This window comes from Artemia franciscana, chromosome 4 (genome assembly GCF_032884065.1).
Source record: "Artemia franciscana chromosome 4, ASM3288406v1, whole genome shotgun sequence".
NCBI lineage: Eukaryota > Metazoa > Arthropoda > Branchiopoda > Anostraca > Artemiidae > Artemia > Artemia franciscana.
In genome coordinates this window covers 37881688-37904442 of record NC_088866.1, presented here as the reverse complement: position 1 = coordinate 37904442, position 22755 = coordinate 37881688, and the positions used below count along the sequence as shown (strand labels likewise).

The window sequence follows — 22755 nt, the reverse complement described above, 5'->3', positions numbered from 1 at the left end:
ATTAGCCCGAGCGTTCTCGATTGGGTGACTATCATCGCTCAAGCTATTTTTTGTCCGCGTAGCTGCCGTAGACTTTTGGAGTGGTCGAGGGTTACTTGGGGTGTTTTTTCATGGTTGCAGTGTCAGGTACGGTCTAGTAAAGGATGAATTCCAGCCCATAGCAATCGAAAATTATGGTTAGAATCGAATAGTAAGCATTGACTTGCTTTTGATTTTAATTATTGTGTTGATTTAAGACCTTAAAACGGTCAAGAGTTAAAATGGAGCGCACTCTAAAAAAAGCCACGCACTCTGAAATGATTTTTAACTATTGAGTAATTTGTGTTCATGTTATGTGAAAGAAGTCGTATTTTGGTTAGTTAAGTTTAACCTGTGTCTTTGATTGTAACGACTAGTATGCTGAAACTGGAAGGTGTTAAACAAGATTGCTGGCACTGGGCTACTCACATAAAAGTATGACTTTTCTTTGTGAGAGATGCCATTTTGTTGTTTGAAAATGTGAAGGTTTCAAATATTCAAATAAAGTATCATAAAGAATATAAGAATGACAAGTTTCTTCAGAGTTTATGCTTCAAGACCAAGACCATGCTTCAGAGTGCTTCAGGCATTTAATTTTATCCCTAAACGTATACGGAGTATCCTTACCGTGCAGTGCATAGTTCGTACTCGGTTACCATATGAAGAAAACTTCGATACGACTGCAAATTTGGTTGAGACTAAATACATCAATATCTGTGAAATCTGAACTGAATTAGGCTGTCCAAGACAGGTCGGATGGTTTTCCCCTGTAATCAGGCCGTTTTCGGAAGCATTAGAAATATTTACTTTGCAACTCTAGGATCTTGATTATGTTTGAACAAGCTGTCTTCTGAACCACAAGCATAATGAGTGTTTATACAGAGTGCTTTTTCGATTAGTGACATCTGCAAACTTGCTAATTATTTCTGATTTCGTTTTTTCATTCTAAACAAGTGTAACTTTCTAGAGCCAAAGCAATTTTGCTATGAAGCTTGTGGAAAATGATGTAGAATTTCTTGGAACTGTCATGTAAAATTGCCTATTTCAAAGATTCTGACTTTTATTTCAAAGCTTTTTTTTCGTAGTATGTTTCCATGTCTTCTGTGTTTCTGTCGAAACATTTCTGTGTTTCTGTGTTTCTGTTCCGTGTCGTATGTTCTGTGTCTGACCCTTTTGTGTCTTCAACGGTTCTAAATGCGCGTTTACAAATTGGGAAGCTTATCGAATGTAAAATAATTACATCACTGGATAATAAACTTTTCTGGAATAGCAAAATTTCTCAACATCGCGACATCACCAAAGTATCTACGTGGTGGTTGACTACCAGACGATACTTGGAATACAATCTAAATGTATCCATTCTTTTTTGAAGATCTGGGTCCAGTAACACCAGTGAGTCAATATCACCACCCCCTCTCCTTTTTTGGCATAGAATGTAACCTCTTTGCGTGCATGAAAAACGGCATTGGGCTCTGTAAAATGAGGAAAAGATTGGGAGGGGGGATTGAACGTTGTTAAATAGTATTTTTTAGAAATGAAGCTCATTTAATATCATGCTCAATATTTGATTAGGATCAAAGATTGAAAAAAAAACAATTATTCGACGTGAAAAACAGGTTTAAAGTAAATAAAACTTTTCTGATTATGTACTGGTAAAAATTTATTACTGGGATTAATTTCTGTATTGATGTTCAAATCATTTTTTTGGTGTGTGTGTGTGGGGGGGGGGGTTCTAGGAAGACTTCTTAAATTGTAAGCTCATTCAGTGATACCAGCGGGAATTCACATAGCGATTTATCTCGGTCGTTTTTCCTTAAAATAAGAATTGCCGGTGTTCAGCTGTTTGAAGACAAGAAATATTATTTCTATTATTATGTTTTCCGGATGATTTTTTTTTTTTTCGTGCATAGGTTTTTTAAGCTTTCAATCGTCCTTTCTTCTTTCAGCTGTTTTCGCTACTCCAAAGTCCATATCCTCTGGACCACCTAACCCATTTAGTAGCAGGAGTCCTCCTCGACTTAGAGAACCAGATGTTATTCAAAGACCTATTTTAGCACCAAGTAAGTTTGGTGCCCGTCCTCTAGCCAATGAAAGTAAGTTGACTTTGTTATCCTGTATATAAGGGGGGCTACCGCCATCTCTGAACTCCCTCCCCCTTTTTTGCGTTAAGAATTTGTTTTTGCGTTGCTGAAACTATTCTAGGATATACTATACCACGCCTCCCTTAAAAATATTTTATATTTATGTTTTAATGTATGTTTACTGTTTTTAATGTAATTTATAACTTTCGTTACTTTTGCAAAACACTGAAGTTGCTCGCTTATAGTTTTTGATACGACAGCTGCTCTGTGGAGCATGCAGTTTGTTCAAAGAAGCTCGGGGGTTTTCATTTTAAGTATTATTTGAAGATCAGTATTGTGTCCCGCCATTGATTGTGCACCGTCAGTACAGAACCCAATGTAATTATTCCATATTATGTCGTTTTCGTTGAAAAATCTGTCAGTTAGCTGGAAAATTTCATTGGATGTGTTGGAAAAATAAGAATTGGTTTGCAAAATAAGATGTCTTCAATTATATTAGTATCGTTAACATATCAAACATATGCAATTTAATGTGCGTCTTTAGCTACATCAGTAGCTTCATCTACTTGTATGGAGAATTTCGAAGTAGAGCTTCATCTACTTGTATGGAGAATTTCGAATAACGTATCAGATAAACTAATTGGTCAGAAAGATTTTCAGATATATCGTTGATTCTTCTACCAATTGTATTAACATCAAGCGGTATTTTTCGAAGCTGATTCGAATAAGATTGGCCGAACGTTGTTTTGACCATATTAATAGCTGTTGAAGAAACTAAGGTTTCTGCTATTACATGTTTTTTTTTCTATATTGCGCGATTCTGTACAAGACTAGATACGATGCTTGTAAGGCATTTGATGGAACATGAATAGTTTTTTGAAATTTTTGCTTGTTTTTAGATATTTCATCCAATTTTCTTTAAAAAAAACTTGGGGCTTACCAACGTATTCAGAATGAATAGTTTCAAGGTGCCGTTTCAATTTGCCGGTTCTCATACTATCAGCAGCCAAAACTTTGGAACACAACAAACACATTAGTTTTTTCACATTATCGTTAATAATATTAGTAAATCCGAACGAAGGCTAAGACAAGTCGTACTTCCTTGTCTTGAGAAATGTAACAAAAGAAAGAGGTGAACTCCCAGATGCCATTTTTGGGAGATGTCCAATAGTTTATAAGTGACTGTTTTGACTTTATTGAATATAAACACACAAATAAACCACAATTCTAGATACTGGTCAATGATCCCTAGGGCCCCAATGTAGTCCCTGCAGAACGTTGAGTACTCATATAAACATCACTGATTATTGACAGAACAACAAAGTGTTAAACTTTGAAATAGAAAGAATACTGAAAAAGGCACTGTTGAATACAGAAAAGAGAAGAGAGAATAAACATTATTCATTTGTATTGGTAGAAAGAAGGTGTTTTTTTATTATAATTTTATCGAAATGATGGAACTGAAACAGAATCTTTTATTTCCAGCAGAATACTGTTCCATAATTTCACTCTAACGTATTCTAAGATCATCAAAGGTCAGTGCCATTCGGAGAGAGAAAGGATGGAAGCACATAATTATGAAGAGCCACTAATCTCCCTTTACATATCAAAGTCCCAAATCTCCGGAATAGGAGCATATTTATTATTTATATAGTTGCCGTAAATGATTTTATAGGTTTTATTACCTTTCACAGCCTAGTTGCAATATCGCTGTAAATAATTTTCCCCTGACACCACCAACCCAATGAACGGCTCTATGTACAGCTACAATTAGGTTAAATTATATTATCTTAATTTCTGTCTGACTGCAAGATCCTTCTTCTTGATTGTAGTGGCTGAAGTATATCTATTTGCGATTTACTTGCTTGCATCCGGAGGAAGTTTTTAATTGATACTAGAGATAAGTTAAGAATAGGCTATGCAAAAGTTGTTGCCAATCTTGGTCGTTTTAGGAGATGTGGACTGGCTTAGCTGTATTCTAGTTTTTGCGACCATGCCGTTTTGTCTGCGTCTAGACTGTATCCCATTTTTATAAAGATTGATCTTAGGCAAATGAGGGTTAATTATTTTCGTTATTGGAAATTTTCTTTGTACCTACCCAGATCGGTTCGAAACAGACACCTTGGATCGTTACGGAGCTACCGAAATTTTGTGTTCACTGAAGAACCTGAAGACCAATATTGGCGCTGATGCGTCTTTCCGTCTTGGTGCGTACCATGGTCTCATCCGGTTTTTTCATTGAGTGATTTTCAGTTGTAGTTTGTTGTATTTTCTTTTTCTTTCATATTTCACTACATTAAACTTGTATAGTGGGTTACAGATAAATTATTATTATTATTATTGAATTTTTCGAACTAGCAAAATTCACCCTGTCTACTCGGCTACTTTCGTTGCGATTCCATAACACAAGCGAAGTTTCATGATATTTTTCGTTAACTTTTCAATCTGAGTTTGGAATAAGGATGCGATGTCTTGCGTCTGGCTTTTAGAAGCCGGAAGGGGATGCTCACAGAAAAGGTGTCAGGGTATTAAGCGTATATATTATCTTTATTGGGACGGTAATATATATTTATATACTTTATATCCCCCCAAGACATAACTTACAAGCCTTTCGCTGAGGACTCTGGGGGGCTGTCTTCCTCAAAGACATAATTTTTAGACCTTTCTATTACTTTGAACAAAATGGCTATCTAACAATTTTGATTCGATGTGTTTGGGGAAATGCTGAGCATGGGAGGGGTGTTAGTTGCCCTCCAATCACTTTCGACTGTTAAAAGCGGCCCTGACCATTTCAATTTCCAATCAAATGAGCTGTTTTCGAACTTTCATCGACAACAAATGACCATCTAAAAATTTCTATCAAATGCATTTCGGGAAAATACGAGGGGGGTTAGTTTCCCTCCTATCACTTTCGTCATTTATAAAGAGCAGTAGTCCTTTAAATGTCCAATCGAATGAGCACTTTTTGTGGTTTTTAATGACGGTAAATGGCCATCTCAAAATTTCTATCAGATGGATTTCGGGAAAATACGACGTTTGGGGGGGGGGGGGTATCCATTCTCTGATCACTGAATCTTAAAAAGGGCACTAGAACTTCTGATTTTCAATCAAATGAGCCCATTTCGGTGTTTTTGCGATTACCCTTTCTATATATATATATATATATATATATATATATATATATATATATATATATATATATATATATATATATATATATATATATATATATATATATATATATATATATATATATATATATATATATATATATATATATATATATATACCTTATATGTCTCCAAGGCATAATTTATAGCCCTTGACCTGAGGGCTCTTGGAGGGGGGTTTTATCCTCAAAGACATGATTTCTGGAAGTTTTAATTCCATTAAACAAAATGGCTATCGCAAAATTTTGATTGGATGGGCTTGTGAAAATGGTGGGCATGGAAGGGGGGCTAGTTCCCCTCCAATCACTTTTGAATAATATTAATTGGGCAATAGCCCTTTCAGTTTTCAATCGAATGAGCTCTTTTCGAAGTTTCTGCGACAGCAAACTGCCATCTCAAAATTTCTATCAGATGCATTTCGGGAAAGTACAAGGTCTGTGTGTGTGTGTATGTGTGCGGGGGGTATCCACCCACCCATCATTCGGTGGGTGAATACCTACTGTTGAGATTGGTAAGCCACCCAATCTCAAAAAGGGCACTAAAACTTCTGATTGGCGATCCAATGAGCTCACTTGGGCTTGGGAGAGGGGCTAGTTGCCCTCCAATCACTTTTGAATATTAAAAAGGGCTCTGACTCTTTCAGTTTACAATCGAATGAGTCCCTTTCGAAGTGTCTATGATAACTCCTTCGATGCGAAGTGAACTGGTCTAAAAAAAACAAAAAAAACATAAATAAGATATTGTTCCCACGTCGCTCTTTACTTAGTTAGTGATATTGCGCTGCTTATGATTTTAAGACATATAAAAAAGATGAAATTTTTTTTAAGTCCCCCTACCCCCAAAAAAAAATTCAAAAATTTTTAAGACATTTTTTTTCTAAGTTTAAAAAAGGGGGGAGGAAAAGAGTTCGGAGGGGGGACATTGGGGCTGATTGAAGGTGGGTCGTGGATGACCACAAGTTCACTCTATAAAAAATACTATAGCAATTGATTCATTGGGGACATAAGTTCGCCGGTTTACTTTACCCAAGCGCGCGTCATTAGAAAAAAGGGCTAGCAGACTTGTTGCTTTTCGATTCATTAAAATTCTGTTCGTATTATAAAATGCGTTTAAAATTCCACATTCTGTGAGTGTATATTCTGTCAGTGTAGGAAGCCTATAAAAATGGAAACCAGTTTCATTTAACCCGAATAAAAATTTATTCATAGAATTACCATGGGATTACTGAATATTAAATATGTACCGTCCTGTAATATGCTAAGCAAGATGTTCCGTCTGCCAATGAGGTTAAGGGTATATGCGATAAGGTTTAGGGCTAACCTTTAGAGCCTCAGGCATTCATGTTGGAGTTAAGGAAAATTTTGTTCCTGTTGGAACGCCTAAACCCATACTTCTAAGGTTACTTGAATATTAGTTTAGAGGTATGATAATTGTTTGAACAAACTTGTCAACTATGCTGTTAAATAGAAGGAAGTTAGTACTTTCTGGAAATAAATTTACATTTTAAAAATAATCTTTCACTGTGTACTTATCTTCAAACGGATCTTACTTACTTTGCCCATCAAAAGTTGCGAGCCTAAGAAAATTTGCCTGATTTTTCAAATAGGGGGGAAACACTCCTAAAATTCAAGGAATCTTAATGAAAATCAACTCCTAAAATTCAATTCTTAATGAAAATTACGCCATCATATTCAGTGTACCAGAGAACTACTGTAGAAGTTTCAAGTTCCTATCTGCAAAAATGTAGAATTTTGCAATTATTCCGCATATGATAAAATTATTCTGTATATGATAGAGGCTTTCCCCCCCTCAACGCTTCGCTCTTTACGCTAACTTTGACATTTTATCACAACTCGAATTTTTAAAACAATAAAAATTTTAGCGCAAAGAGCGAGGCTTTGAGGGGGGGGGGCAGCCAATCTCATATACGGAATTATTTCTGTTCGTTTTAAGTTTTAATGTCGCTCCTCACTTTCAGTTAAAGAAACTTGTTTTTTTTTTATTAATTAAAATAAACGATCATAGGTTCGATAAACGAAATGTTTATCGATTTTTTTTTAATGAAGATGCGAAAAACATATTTTTATAGATCTAAGGGGGGAGGGTATTCTTTTTATCTAATGAAAATATAAAAAAATACTTTTTTCAAAATATAAGAAGGACAAATTCCCCTTCCCCCTAATCATCACACCTGTAAGTTTCACATATTTCCAGAAACGTGTCCAGATACGGCAATTCAAAAGATAGAGAGTGGGGAGGGGCAGAATGTTTCTCGATTTTTTTTTATAATAAAGATACTAGAAAAGTATTTTTCAAAATATGGGTAGAGGGACGTTTTATTATTTAATGAAAATACCAAAAAGTTTTTTTTTAATCTAAGGGGGACATTTCCTTCTAATTGGCAGGCTTGAAAGCATCACATATTTCTTAGATCTTGCAACCTTGTGCGTGTGTCACGTGTTTCATAGAGAAAACAGGAACAATTATAAATGAATAAATAAATCTTAAGACAAGTAAAAATTAAATTGAACATTCAAGTCAAATTTAAAACGAACAAAAATACTGCACACAGGAGTTTGGCTATTGCCCCCTAATTCTCCTCCTTGGCGGATATGCCAAAACTAGGGGAAAAATGAGTTGGAGGGGTTAAGGAATAATTAGTGGAGGGCATGGGACCATGGGCACTAAAGAAAGAAGTGGAGCATATGCTCGGGCTTTTCAAAGAAATTATGTAAGTGCAGTAAAGCATAGTAATTATGTAGACTAACCAAGCGTTAGTTTTTCCGAAATATTTCCTCAATTGCTCAATGTTTCGCAAGATGGCAATGAAAAAAACAAGACCCTTGAGAATATGTTGAGGTTTGATAGAAAAAAGAACTGAAATATTCGGAGATTTTTGGACGGTAGCCAAAGGAGAAGTTTAAAACAGGGTAGAGTAGAAGAAGAATTTTGGCCTTAAAGGGCTTAACATTGCTATAAATCTGTATAGTAATAGCATCAAAGAATATTTTCCAAAATTCCTGTTAGGTCCCAGTGTATTCAGCCATCCCCTAGAGTACCTCTAATCCTCTGGTTGAATGTCGGAGACATATCAATGCAACTTGTATAATCTAAATCGTGAGTTAAGTAAACGTTAAACCGCAAGCGTTAAAACGTTAAAAAGAATTTCATTAAAAAAAAGTTTCGGCTTTAAGGAAAGCATCCTACTACTTCGCTTTGCAAACAGATAATATTTACTGCGTATTTCAAGAATGACTACTTACCTAATTTAGCCATGAAGTTAATGTTTCTCCGTGTTTTCTCTGCTAATCATTTTCATGTTTTTTCTCTTGTTCTGGAACATGTGTCTTTTTTGAAGTAGTTAGCTATCTCTCAAGTGCCTGTATTCCACATTCATCTGAATGAATATCATGAATATCATGTCGCTTGGTTCTTCTCAAAAGCTCATCCAAATTCTCTTTAAATCTCTATCTTCTTCTTCTTCCGGTTGGATTTTGGGGATAATTCTTTCTGAATTCTTAAGTTGAAGACACTTTCATAGGATATTATAAACAGTTCATTTTGTTTAAACTTATTTGTTACGGGATCAACAAGTTGGTGGAATATTATGAAAACTATTGTTCAAATTATCTTCAAGCCTGTCTTTCCCTTCTTGAATATGGAAAAGTCGGAAAAGAAAAACAAGAAGCAACAGAAAAAAAGGAGATTGATGAGTATCTGAAGAATAGGCACAACTGAATAGCATGAAACTAACGGAACAGTCAAAGGATGAAACGCTAAGAACAGTCGTAAATAAAGTGTTGTGGACTAAAAAAAGATTAAAATCTATTTAACTATATTATAAAGTAATTTAATGTCTAGTATAAAACTTGATTTTGCTAGTTAATAATATTCATGAAATTAAGCAGTGAAAACGATTGAATATCGGATTCTCTTCATTTTTAGACCAGTCCTCAAGTGCAAAATCTAGAATATTTTTAAGACCTTCTTTACTATCGCAAGTGACTACAAATGGCACAACAGAGCCAACGACAACGGCATCTACCTTTGGGGAGTCCGTGTCGAATTCTTTTCTTAGAGGTAAGCCATATGCAATTTTTTTTTCTTTTTTTTTAGCAAATCAAATTATCGTTGCAGTTTCCTTGGAAAAGGTAATATTCTCCTAGCAGACTTATTGTTTTATCAGTCGTTCGGATATAGATAAATATTTAACTTACTGAAAAATAAAAACCATTCTACGATATAGTTGATCTGAGTTGACAAAAGAACCATGCATACTCAATGAAATATTTCCGGATAGATTTTGCACAGTTCTCAAATATTTTAGCTCAAGCAATTCAAAACGCACTATATTACAATTTTATGATCGATTTTTACACCGGCAAATCGAAACTACGTATGTGCAAGCGATTGATCGAATCCATTCTCCAGGGCCTCTTTTTTTTCTCAAAATAATCAGTGGTTTGATTTTACCAAAAATATAATGTCTCCTTTTCTCGCTAGCAGAATGGACAATACAAGACAATGATAAAAAAGGTCATAAGAGAAAATAGAAAATGAACTTATCCCTAGCATAAGACAAAATAACAGGGGGTATGAGACAATAGCGGGGAGGGAGATGGGTAGCACATTTGGAAATTTTTGATTTTTATTCGCACTTGTTGCTTTTCCCGCTTAACTTTTGGTTTCTTGGGTTTCCATTAGGAGACTTCTTTGACTAGATTTTGCACAGTTCTGTAATAATTTAGTTGTGACAATTTATAACACCGTTTTTTACAATTTTGCGAAACAGATTTCTACACGCCAATCGAACATACGTATTTGCACGTGGTTGATCGAATCCGTTTTCCAATGTCTCTTATTCTTCTCAAGATAATCAATGGCTATAATTTCACCAAAACTGTAATGTCTTCTTTTCTAACTTTGGAAATTGAAGGGGCTGCTATCGAAATCGCAGCTAGGAACATTAGTAAAAATGCTTTATATTTAACAGAGAGAAGGAGGGGCTTGTACAAGAATTATTTGAGTGATAGATCATATGAAAATAAGGGTGCAAAATCAGTTTTTTGGTACTTTGGAGGTATTAAAAAAGCCTTCCTTGTACACCAAATACACCTTTTCGCAAAATAAAATTTGTCTCTAAAATTAATAGTGACCTCAAATAAGGTATTTAAAATCCACCTAGTTTTGCCAAGTACCAAGTAAATGCTTGATTTTGTATATAGCTTTAATGTCATCTTCTTGGAGGCACCGGCTAAAAATTATAATTTTGCGGAATGGCCTACCCGTCGTCATTCAAAGTTGAAAAACACGAAGCTCATTGATCTGTTTTTGATCTCCTATCGATTTCTATTATATGCATGCATATGATAGAAATATTCTTAACTATGCAACTTTAAATTACTGCTGCTGATCCTTATTACTGTAAATTTCTATTTACTCTGCTTATAAACTTGTTCATTACCACTGGCTTATAACTGGCTGGTCATGATTTGATTGGTCTGACAATGATGGGATGTCATTTACACGACACGGCTGGTGTATTTATCACACTTGTTTTTTCCTTTGACATTCTTCAAAAGAATTAGGCTGGTTTGGGCCTTTCTCTTTGATATTATTGCATGGGAGGTTACAAAGGGGAAAGCATCACCCCTCTGAAAGAATCTTCGATATCCTTCTTCCAAGGTTTGGACTTTTTTTGTATGTATAATTTAAATCATGCCGAATTGTACTCAATGGTTTGTTTCAAAGGCAATAAATGAAATGGCTGTTTTTAGTTCAAATTGAGATCATTTCAGACCTGAACCTGAAACTTAAATTAGATAAAATATTGCAATGGTTTAAGGATTGAGGAAAATGAAAGACAGGTAAAGTTACACGAAAACTCAAAAGAGAAAGAATTGTGTAACAAATGCTACTTTTTACATGTAAGATTATATTTCTGAAGTTAAATCTTAATATAAAAGTAAAAAAAGAATATGAAAGCAAAAAAAGCCCAGATAACTTGTAATACCGAACTGAGCCTGTAGAAATTCAGAAGAATCATGGGAACCTTGTCCTTGCTCTATTTTTCAAAGTATTTTTAATTTAGATAACTTCGAAGACCACATTGCCTTTCCATGACGAAAGTAAAACAGTTCAAAATAGGGATGATACCTTTTTATTGACAGTGAAATATAAAATTATTTAACTGGATATTTCGAACACATATACAGTGTTCATCATCAGCAGTAAAACAGTTTTACTGCTGATGATGAACACTGTATATGTGTTTACGACTAATTAAAATGTGACAATTTTAAGTCCGGTTTTCACACTAGCGGACCCAGGGGACCGGGAGGTACTCGTCTCCAAGTTTTTTATATGACACCCTCATTCCTTTTTTTTCTATTTTCACTCTTTTTTTGAATAAATATGTCAATTTGGTCAATTATTGGTGTCCTTTGCTCAGTGGCTATCCCCAAAAGACTTGCTTATTGGCGCCCTTGTCACATTACCCCCCTCCCGATTTTGCTCTTGATCCACCCCTGGGTTTTCAGGCATCGGGTTTGAAGCTTGTTTTAAGAGGGTTCGACAGATTTTGTTTTCAGGTTCCCTGTTTTCAACCCAACAATACTTTAAACGTTATCATCTACCGGGTCCAACCGTGTTGGACTTGGATTCTTCGAAATTTGAACGCCCTAGAATGATGTGGTTGGACACGGTTTTTGAAAAACCCGATCACATATTCAAAGTGATGATCTGCACAACCCTTGTCCAACACTGAGTGGTATGTCGAGTGGCCTGAAGAAGGGGCTTAAGTCAATGTTTCGAATTAGAGCTTAAGTAGCAGAAATCTTAGAGTCGCAAGTCTGTATATTCATACAAATATTATATAACATAAATGGCGGAAACAACATGTGGACTCTGGAACGTAATAACCCGTATGTGTATAATAATGTTGAAAATGTCACTGTCCTATTATTTTGGCCGGAGTATATTTTTTCTAGACTTGAAATACTTTTGTTCAAAAGGACAGCGGTTCGAACTCTGGTACCGCTGGTTATTTGGTTTGGAACGGGGGTCAGTGGCGTGGCTATATAAGTTCAGCCAGAGTCTGCCCAGCTCTAAATGGGCTCCGGGAGAAGTCTGGGGAAGGTAAACAGGAAGGGTGTGCGAAAGCACGGGACGGCTGGCCCCCAGCCTCGATCTCTCGTCCTAGCTGCAGGGCTATGAAACAGGTATAAGAATCGCCGGTAGGGTCTATGTCCTACAATTGACCTTACTACTGCTACTAACAACTTACCGCATCACCAAGCCACCTGAGGCCAACACAGCTACGCACGCTTCTCCTCCGTCCTAAACTATTCAAAGCCTCGCTCTTTAAACCCATCCAGCAATTGTCCATTTCCCTTGAATTTTTCTTTACGACATCCTCCCACCCACACCCCAGACGACCTGCTTTCTCTTTAGCGCTAGACGGTTGGCTGAAAAGGGCAATCTTCGGCAATCTGTCATCCTTCGTCCACATAACCTGCCCTAGCCATCTCAAACTTCCTCTCATTGTAGCCCTAGAAAGCGGGATTGTACCACACTTTTTGTACAGCCTACTGTTTGAAATACGGCCAGTAAGCAGGATACCCAAAACAATCCGTAGGCAATTTCTCTGGAAAACATCTAGCAAATATTCATCTGTTTTTTGGAGTGCTCATGCTTCAGAACCGTATTTGACCACTGTCATCACTGTAGCTTCTAATATTCCAGTCTTGGTAGACTTAATTTCCTATTCTTCCAAACTTTTTTGACTGTGAAAAAACGCCCTGAGCTTTGGCTATTCTGCTTTTGACATTTTAACTGTTCTCACCGTCTTTACCAATAATACTACCATGGTAAGTGAAGCTGTCCACATTATCAATCTTTTCGTTACCCAACGTCATCTTTTCATCTTCACTTATTCCTAGCCTTAGTGACTTAGTCTTCTTAACATTAATTTTCAAACCCATTCTAACGCCCTGAACCTCTAAAAGTTCATTCATTTTGTTCGCACTTTCATCTTTGAAGCTTAAATCATCAGCATAATCTAAGTCTAGGATATTTTTTCCTCTCCCTTTGATTCTGTATTCTCCCGTTGCCTTTCATGTGCTCCTTAAGACAAAGTCCATCAAAATGATTCATATAAAGGGGGATAAAACACACCCCTGCTTAACACCTGATTTAATACGAAACCAGCTGCTAACCTTATTTCCTTCCTTAACCGCAGTAGTGTTATTCTTGTATATACATTAATCACTTTAGTGTATTGTCTGGTATCAAACAGTTCGTGGTAACGAACTGTAGTAAGGAGCGACCCGGCTCAATAGTAACCAAAACTCTAAAAAATGGAATTTTGATACCAATAGCTACATCAAAAGAATCACATTTTAATGCTGGTTTTAAATATATAAGTTTCATCAAGTTTAGTCTTACCCATCAAAAGTTACGAGCCTGAGAAAATTTGCGTTATTTTAGAAAATAGGGGGAAACGCCCCCTAAAAGTCATAGAATCTTAACGAAAATCACACCACCAGATTCAGCGTATCAGAGAACCCTACTGTAGAAGTTTCGAGCTCCTATCTGCAAAAATGTGGAATTTTGCATTTTTTGCCAGAAGGCAGATCACGGATGCGTGTTTATTTGTTTTTTTTTTGTTTTTTTTCCCCAGGGGTGATCGTATCGACCCAGTTGTCCTAGAATGTTGCAAGAGGGCTCATTCTAACGGAAATGAAAAGTTCTAGTGCCCTTTTTAAGTGACCAAAAAAATTGGAGGGCACCTAGGCCCCCTCCCACGCTAATTATTTTCCCAAAGTCAACGGATCAAAATTCTGAGATAGCCATTTTATTCAGCGTAGTCGAAAAACCTTATAACTATGTCTTTGGGGACGACTTACCTCCGCACAGTCCCCGTGGGAGGGGCAACAATTTACAAACTTTGACCTGTGCTTACATATAGTAATGGTTATTGGGAAGTATACAGGCGTTTTCAGGAGGATTTTTTTGGTTTGGGGGAGGGGTTGAGAAGAGGGGAATATGCTGGGGGAACTTTCCTTCGAGAATTTGTAATGGGAGAAGAAAATTTCCATGAAGGGAGAGCAGGATTTACTAGCATTATTTAAAAAAAAAAACAATTAAAAAATAAAAGTGAAAAAGCTTTTTCAGCTGGAAGTAAGGAACAGCAATAAAACTTAAAACAAACAGAAATTATTACCCATATGAGGGGCTCACCTCCTTCTAATACCTCGCTCTTTACGCTAAAGTATTTTCAGTAATTTCAACTACTTATTTTACGGCTTTTGTGATTCAGGGGGTCTTTCTTAATGAATTGGGATAAAATTTAAGCTTTAGTGTAAAGAGCGAGGTACTGACGATGGGGCGAATCCCCTCATATATGTAATAAAAACATGAGAATACAAAAGTTCTTTACGTAAGCTAATTTATAAGTTACGTAAATCTTTTACCAATAAAAAGATTCGTAAAAAATTAAAAGTTCTAGTTGCCTTTTTAATTAACCAAAAAATCGGGGGGGGGGGGCAACTAGGCTTCGTCCCCCGCTCTTTTTTCTCAAAATCATTCGATCAAAATTAAGAGAAAGCCATTGGGCCAAAAAAAAAATATGCAAATTTCGTTTTGATTATTCCTCTGCGGAGAGCCAAAATCAAAACATGCATTGATTCAAAAACGTTCAGAAATTAAAAAAAAAACAAGTTTTTTTTAACTGAAAGTAAGGAGCGACATTAAAACTTAAAACGAACAGAAATTACTTCGTATATGAAAGAGGCTGCTTCCTCATCAACGCCCCGCTCTTTACGCTAAAGTTTGACTCTTTCTCTCAATTCTTCTTTTTAAAACAGTAAAAAACTTTAGCGTAAAGAGCGGGGCGTTGATGAGGAAGCAGCCTCTTTCATATACGAAGTAATTTCTATTCGTTTTAAGTTTTAATGTCGCTCCTTACTTTCAGTTAAAAAAACTTATTTTTTTTACTTAATATCATACAAGGATAAAACCCTCACTGAAGTTCTTTTATCAACAGAATCGAACGCTTGCTCATAGTATATAAAACTGAGGACTAAAGGTGTTTGATTACTCAGGCACTTCTCAATTAGTACCCTAAGGGTGAAAATTTGGCTAACATATCCTCCACCCTTCTTAAAACCGCGCTCAGCCTACAGAGACCAGGTCAATGCGTCTATAGTAACCACACTCACTCTTATCATCCTTTTATATAGGAGTTTAATTAGGGATTTTTCTAAAATTGCTAGGTACTTCCCCTTTTTCAAAAATCATATTCATAATCTTTAGTAACTTATTTCCTTATCTTCTTTTTAGTGGGTAATCTAGACAAGGAAGTGGCAGTATCTGTTAGCAATGGTTCAAAAGATCCAGACCATCCCCCAGAAGGAGAAATTCATCCGATGTCCAATAATTTATTCAGGTATGCTACCTATTTAATTCAATTCACTTGAACTTTGCATTTTCCCCCCTCTTTTCATAATGAATCGACACTACATTCATAATTGTGAAGCTTTATGGCGTTGTTCCAATGATCACAATTATATTTTGATAAATTATTTTTCGGAAGAGCGAAAATATAGGGTTTTGCCTTGAAAATCGAATTGAGATCTACAGTCACGAAGATCTTTTGATACGGTTTAAATTAGCTGCTCACAACTTGTTGCCCATAGGCTGCATTTTTCCCACCGGGCACGTTTCATTCTTACTTTTAGACCCTAATGTAGGATTACTTCGGGATTGCCACAAAGGGTCTACCTTTCGAACAAGGGTGTGTCGATAAATTCTTTGAAGTTTTGGATTTTGCTTAAAACTTAGGTGGTAAAAACCTAAAATTTAGGTAGAAGAAGCAGTTTAAATGGGTGGCTTTTTTATGCAACAACTATTGAATCTCTGCCTGTACGAAATATATGATTTTAACAGATTTGACACATAGATGTCGGAACTACACTTTATATGACTTAAGCACCAACGATAAAAGCTTTTCTCAGAGCCAGCAGCCCGTGTTGCTACCAGATAAAAGAAAATGGCTTGATTCTGGAAAAAATCTCCGAATCAGCAAAAGTTTACTAGGATCTTGCAAAGAAAAAGAGAAAACGTTAAATGATCAAACAATCAGAAAATTATCAAATAAACGTCTAATTTACAATATAGCTGCTTCAACAGGCAACATGGTTTTGTATTTTGAAATCGGTGGTTTTAGTTGTTTTATAGACTTTTTTTTTAGTAAGATTAATCTATATGTTTCTTTGGTATGTTCATCACGGTACCAATGGGGATGGGGTGGAACTACTCCCCCTAGTTTTTTAAGATAAACAACTTTATTTTACTCTTTTTCTAAGTACAAATCCTCTCTGGAAAATGTTTTTATTTTTTGTATCTTTCAAACAGTACCTGGCAAGGAACAGTAAGTAAGGCAACTCAGCCTTATAGTAACCGAAACTCTGAAAAAGGGACGTCTGATAACATTTATTACGTCAAAAGGATTGGCTTTTTGTGCTGATACAAAGTATATAAAATTCTTAAGTTTAATGTTACCCACCAAAAGCCAGGAGCCTGAGAAAATTTGCCTGGTTTTCGAAAAAGGACGAAACATCCCCAAAACGTCAAGTGATCTTAATGAAAGTCATGCCACCAGATTTAGCGTATTAGACAGCAACACCGTGGCGGTTTCAAGCTTCTATGTACTGTATCTACTAAAATTTAGAATTCTGTATTGTTTTTGCCAGGAGTTTAATCACGGATTGGTGTTTATTTGTTTGTTTTATTTTCTAGTAGTGATTGTGTCGAACCAATGATACTAGAAGACCGGGTGAAGGCTCATTCGAGCAGAAACTAGCAATTGTAGTGCCATCTTTGAGTGAACAAATAGTTGGGAGTGTAACTAGTCCCTCTCTCGGGCCCTCTTTTCCCCCAGAAAGATCTGGTTAAAATTCCGATATAGCCATTTGATTCAGCACAGTTGAAAGGTCCAATAACCACATCTCTGGGGATTAAATGGCCCCCATGACCTAAAGGGAAAAGGTTGTAAGTTATGCAATTTGCCCATTTTTTGCATTTAGTGTTTTTTCTGGTAATTTTTTGAGGATAAATTTTCTGCGGGAGGGAAGTTTCCAGGGAGAACTTTATTGGGAAATTTTACACGGGAGTTGGGTGAATTTTTCCATATTCAGGCATGGAATTCATTTAATTTGTCTTACTTTCGCCACACCAAAGTATATTAACCCCTAAATGTCAAAGTAACAACTGAAGTTTTGAAAAGGATACTACTAATGAAAATAAAAAGACAAAAAAGGCAACACAGATTAATCAATACAGATTCAATTCAAATGTTCAATAAAAGTGACAAATCAGCTTCCTTATTATGCCGGCTTACTGCCATAAAACTTCCTAATTAGGCAGTACAACTATATGCAATTTATTATCAACTTTTGAATTAGAACGCAAATTATATTCACTCAGTCTCTGTCAAACATGAATAACCTTTTTTCGATTAAATGTGTTATCTATGACAGAACAAGAGAGCAGTTTTGGTTGTCTTTGGCTGTCAGTAAGTTTTCACTAAAGCACCACTTGCTTTCAATTTATTATTAATATAATTATTGATGATAATTAGCTTCCTGGGTGATTTATTCGGTTGCATTTATGCGCTATATCTGAAGAATCACTTGATTTAATGAAAAAAATTGCTAGTTTTAGTTAAAAAAAACACTAAAAATTGCTAACCGAAAAAAAAATCACTAGGGAACAAAGAAAATCTTACTTGTATTTTACGACAAACACTTAAGTTAACGCTATATAAACTCGAGAATATGTAAAACCCGGTTTCTTCGTTAGTCTCTTTCAGCTTAGCTTGAGACAAGACAAAAACAAGTGACAGAATAGATGAGAAATATATAAATTGGGCTATATATTTACACATTAGGGGGTGGAGTGGGTCGTGGTAAAGCATTTGTGAAGTTTCAAGTTAGAAAACAATCCTTACTTCATAATATACAGAATAATTGTACCTAGCACATTTTGCATGCAGACCCTCTATAATTTACCCCCCCCTCTAATACGCAAAAATATAGCTCAAATTTGTTTGTTAAGTATTATATTTTCATCATATTTTGTAATATTTCATTAGGATTGAGCGTCAAAGAACAGGTTCTAATTAAATGAAGTACTTGTGTATTGGCCGTATAATACACAAATACCAAGAAAATAACTAGAAATGGTAATAGGAGGTGGCATCCCTGTCCAGAGCCTTTGACGAAGCTCTACCGTTAATTTTATTTTCTAATTCGCGTTTAATTCCTATGAGCATTACTAACTAAAAAGAAAACGCCTGGATGAGCAGGTTTATAAAATCATGCATTTTCATGTGACAATTTTCCAACGATAAAGTTTTGGTAACCTTTTTTGATATTTGTATGATATGCACCCTACCTAATACTCTTCTGATATTTTGAATGAAATATACCGAAGTATGATAAAAATATAATGCTTTAGAAACAAATTTGGGCTATATATTTGCACAGTAGGGGGTGGGGGTAAATTATAGGGGGTCGGAATGCATAATGTTTTGGGTACAATCTTTCTGCATAGTATGTAGTAAGAATTGTTTTCTTACTTCACACTGTCCAAATACTTTACCCCCATTCTCCCTAATGTGCAAATATATATCCCAACTGAGAAACGAGGTCCTTCTAAATATCAAAGTTCATTAAGATTCGATCACCCACTCGTAAATTAAAAATACCTGATTTTTTCTAATTTTTCCTCTATCTTCAGACCCTCAGATAGTCGAATCGAGGAAAACGACTTTATCAAGTCAATTTGTACAAGTCCCTGACACGCCTACCAATTTTCATCGTCCCAGCACATCCAGAAGTACCGATTTCGCCAAAGCACTGGATTCTCTCTAACTCCCCCAAAGAGAGCGGATCCAGTCCGGCTACGTCAATCACGTATCTACGACATTTGCTAATTCTATCCACCAAGTTTCATCCCGATCTCTCCACTCTAAGTGTTTTCCAGGAATTCCGGTCCCCCTCCAACTCCCCCCAATGTCACCAGATTTGGTCGGGATTTAAAATAAGATCTCTGAGACATGATTTCCTTCTAAATGTCTAATTTCATTAAGATCCGGTCACTTGTTCTTAAGTTAAGAATATCTCAATTTTTCTAATTTTTCCGAATTAACACCCCGTCCAACTCCCCCAAAGAGAGCGGATTCAGTCCAGTTATGTCAATCACGTATCTAGGACTTGTGCTTATTCTTCCCATCAAGTTTCATCCTGATCTCTCCACTCTAAGCGTTTTCCAAGATTTCCGGTCCCCCCTAGCTCCCCCCAATGGCACTGGATATGGTCGGAATTTAAAATAAGAGATCTGAGTTAGGAGGTCCTTCTAAATATGAAATTTTGTTAAGATCCGATCACTCCTTCATAAGTTAAAAATACCTCATTGTTTCTAATTTTTCTTAATTAACCGTCCCCCCACTCTCCCCCCTCCCAGATGGTAGAATCGGATAAACGACTATTTCTAATTTAATCTGGCCTGGTCCCTGATACGTCTGCCAATTTCATCGTCCTAGCTTATCTGGAAGTGCCTAAGCTAGCAAAACTGGGACCGACAGACGGACATAATTTGCGATCGCTATAGGTCACTTGGTAAATACCAAGTGCCATAACCAGTTCTGCAATGTGTTAATGAATGAACAACTTGAGCGGTATCGGGTTTATCATACAAGTATGCCTTTGTTTAAACTACTCATGACGTAAAGCACGAATTTTGCTGTTTTGTCGTTTATGATACTTTATTTTATAGTTATTTAACGATAAACGGTTTAAATACATTCTAAGACCATACTAACTTTACCTGACGTATGAAAAATAATAAATAGTCTAGAAAACGAGGGTATTGTCAGCCAGTGGAAAAAAAAATACTGCTACTGCTAACAATTCACCGCAGCACCAAGTCGCCTGAGGCCAACACACCTATGCACGCTTCTCCTCCATCTCTATTCAAAGCCCACCTGCTTACGCCCTCAAAGGAAGTTCTCATTTTCTTTTAATCTTTCTTTACGGCATCCTCAAACGCCATTTGCGGACGACCTGCTTTCTGTTTAGCCCTAGAAGGTTTACCGAAAGGGAGAAATCTGTCATGCAATCTGTCATGCTTCATTTGCAGGAAGTGTCCTAGCCATCTCAAACTTTCTCTCATTATTGCCCTAGAAAGCAGGATTGAACCACATTTTCCGCACAGCCCACTGCTTGAAATACGGCCAGTCAGCCGGGTACCCAAAAGAATCTGTAGGCAATTTCTCTGGAAAACATCTAGCAAATCTTCCTCTGTTTTTCGGAGCGTCCATTCTTCAGAACCATATTTGACCATTGTCGTCACTGTAGCTTTCAATGTTCGGTACTTACATCTTAGCCCGGCCACACTCAAGAAATGAAGTTAGGTTAATCATAATGAAATACCCTAAAATATAATGCTTTAGCAACAGAAATATTGAAACTACAACAAAGTATTATGTAAAAGAGGCCACCCAGAACGTATCAAATTAAATACCTAAACCTAACACAACCTAACCAAAGCACCAATTCTATATATTAAATATTTAACTAAAATATAGCTACACCGTCGTTTATTTTAATGAACCTAAGCTAATTGTCTCCCAATAAACAATTGTAAACCTATTTTTAGCTGATTCAGTTGAGAAAATTCTTGAGTATTGTCTGGCTAATTCATTAGTACTCAATATTCTAATCTTGATATTCTTCCAAACTTTTTTTCAACTGTGAAAAATACCCTCTGAGCCATGGCTATTCTACTTTTAACATCATCATTGCTCCCGCCGTCTTTACTAATAATACCACGAAGGTAAGCGGAGATGTCTACTTGATCTATCTTTTCATTACCCAACGCTTCCTTTTCATCTTCACTTATTCCTAGGCTTTGCAACTTAGTCTTCTTAGTGCAAAAATTTTAAATCTATTCTAGCACCTTGAACTCGCAAAACCTTTAAAAGTTCATTCATTTTGCTCGTACTTTCATCTAATATGCTTAAATCATCAGCATAATGCTAGTCTAGGAAAGTTCTACTTTGCCGTTTGATTCCATGTTCTCCCACTGCCTTTCCTGTTCTTCTTGACTCAGGATTTAATATGAAACTAGCTACGAATCTCATTTCCTACCTTAACTACACCAGTGTTATTCTTGTACATAGCACTAATCACTTCAATGTATTGGTCTGGTATATCATTCAACGATACGAGCTCCTCTATCAGATGAATTGAACGCTTGCTCATAATCTATAAAACTGAGGACCGAAGGTCTTTGGTGACTCAGGCACTTCTCAATTATTAACCCAAGACTGAAAATTTGGTCGAAACATCCTCTACTCTTTCCCAAGAGCGTTTGCTTGTTTTACAGCAGGGTAAAGTAGATCAAGGGGTTCGACGTGTCATTGCACATACATTGCCAAGCAAATCCTCCTTTTAAGGCTGGCTAAGACTCCTTGGCAATTATCTTGGAAGCGGGGAATGTCTGATGCGACCTTTTAGTCCGATTTTTATGACATGCAAGCAACATCAATTCCAGCCATTTCGTTCCACTTTTGCATTAACGTCAAAGTTAGCAATGAATCTTCACTATATGTTTTGTCATGAAGGCCGGTGTTTACCCCCTCCCCGAGGAGAATACCACCCCCGGAAAATACCTCCACGCGAAATGTACGTTTTGTCAACTGAAAGTAAGGAGTAACATCAAAACATAAAACGAACATAAATTATGACGTATATGAACTCAAACCTTTTGGTGGGATAGGTTTTTAGCTTAATTTTGGTGATTATTTGCTTACATTTTTTTCTTATTCTGTTTTTTTCTTAAATTGGGTACCCGCTGTTTGGCGTGAGACAAGACTAAGACAAGTGACATAATAACGGGGAATATATAATTTGGGCTATATATTTGCACACAATAATCCCTTTGAAATTACAACACACTTGCGCTGAGCACGAATGTTCGGCAATTAAGATAATCTTACAATAATGAGAGATTACCAAATACTTCGTACTTGCATATTTGTGCGTAAACAAACCAGTATATTGATTCGTAAAACTACTTCAAACTAGATCAAACCAAACAACTAATATTTTGTAATGTTTGTCTATGAGATTGTGCAACTCACTAAGATTATCCGGAAAAAGGACTGAAATGGCTTATTATTCATAGTACAGTCAATCTAAGGTTTAACCTCAAACAAATTGCAAAAGTTTCGATTTTGAAATTATTCGAACCGGAAAAACTTCTCTACAACATATAAAAGATTGGTCAAAACCGGACGAAACGAAATTGACCGTTTTGCGTCTTTTCTTCTAAAATGACGACGTTTTAAAAACAACTTAATTGACACGTATAGAAAATCGGTAATAGGTAAATCTGGTACGTAGAACACGAATATGCAATTT

General features: G+C 36.2%; 1 protein-coding gene across 2 annotated transcripts in view; it reads left to right on the top strand.

The window, feature by feature from the left end:
* LOC136026387 (ran-binding protein 3-like) overlaps positions 1 to 22755 on the top strand; it is an 81658-nt gene that overhangs the window by 35822 nt on the left and 23081 nt on the right. For both annotated transcript variants that reach the window (XM_065702939.1, XM_065702940.1), the window contains 3 exons: positions 1965 to 2111; positions 9215 to 9349; positions 15611 to 15716. In XM_065702939.1, the coding sequence (XP_065559011.1) occupies positions 1965 to 2111; positions 9215 to 9349; positions 15611 to 15716 (388 nt within the window). The remainder of the gene's footprint in view (positions 1 to 1964; positions 2112 to 9214; positions 9350 to 15610; positions 15717 to 22755) is intronic.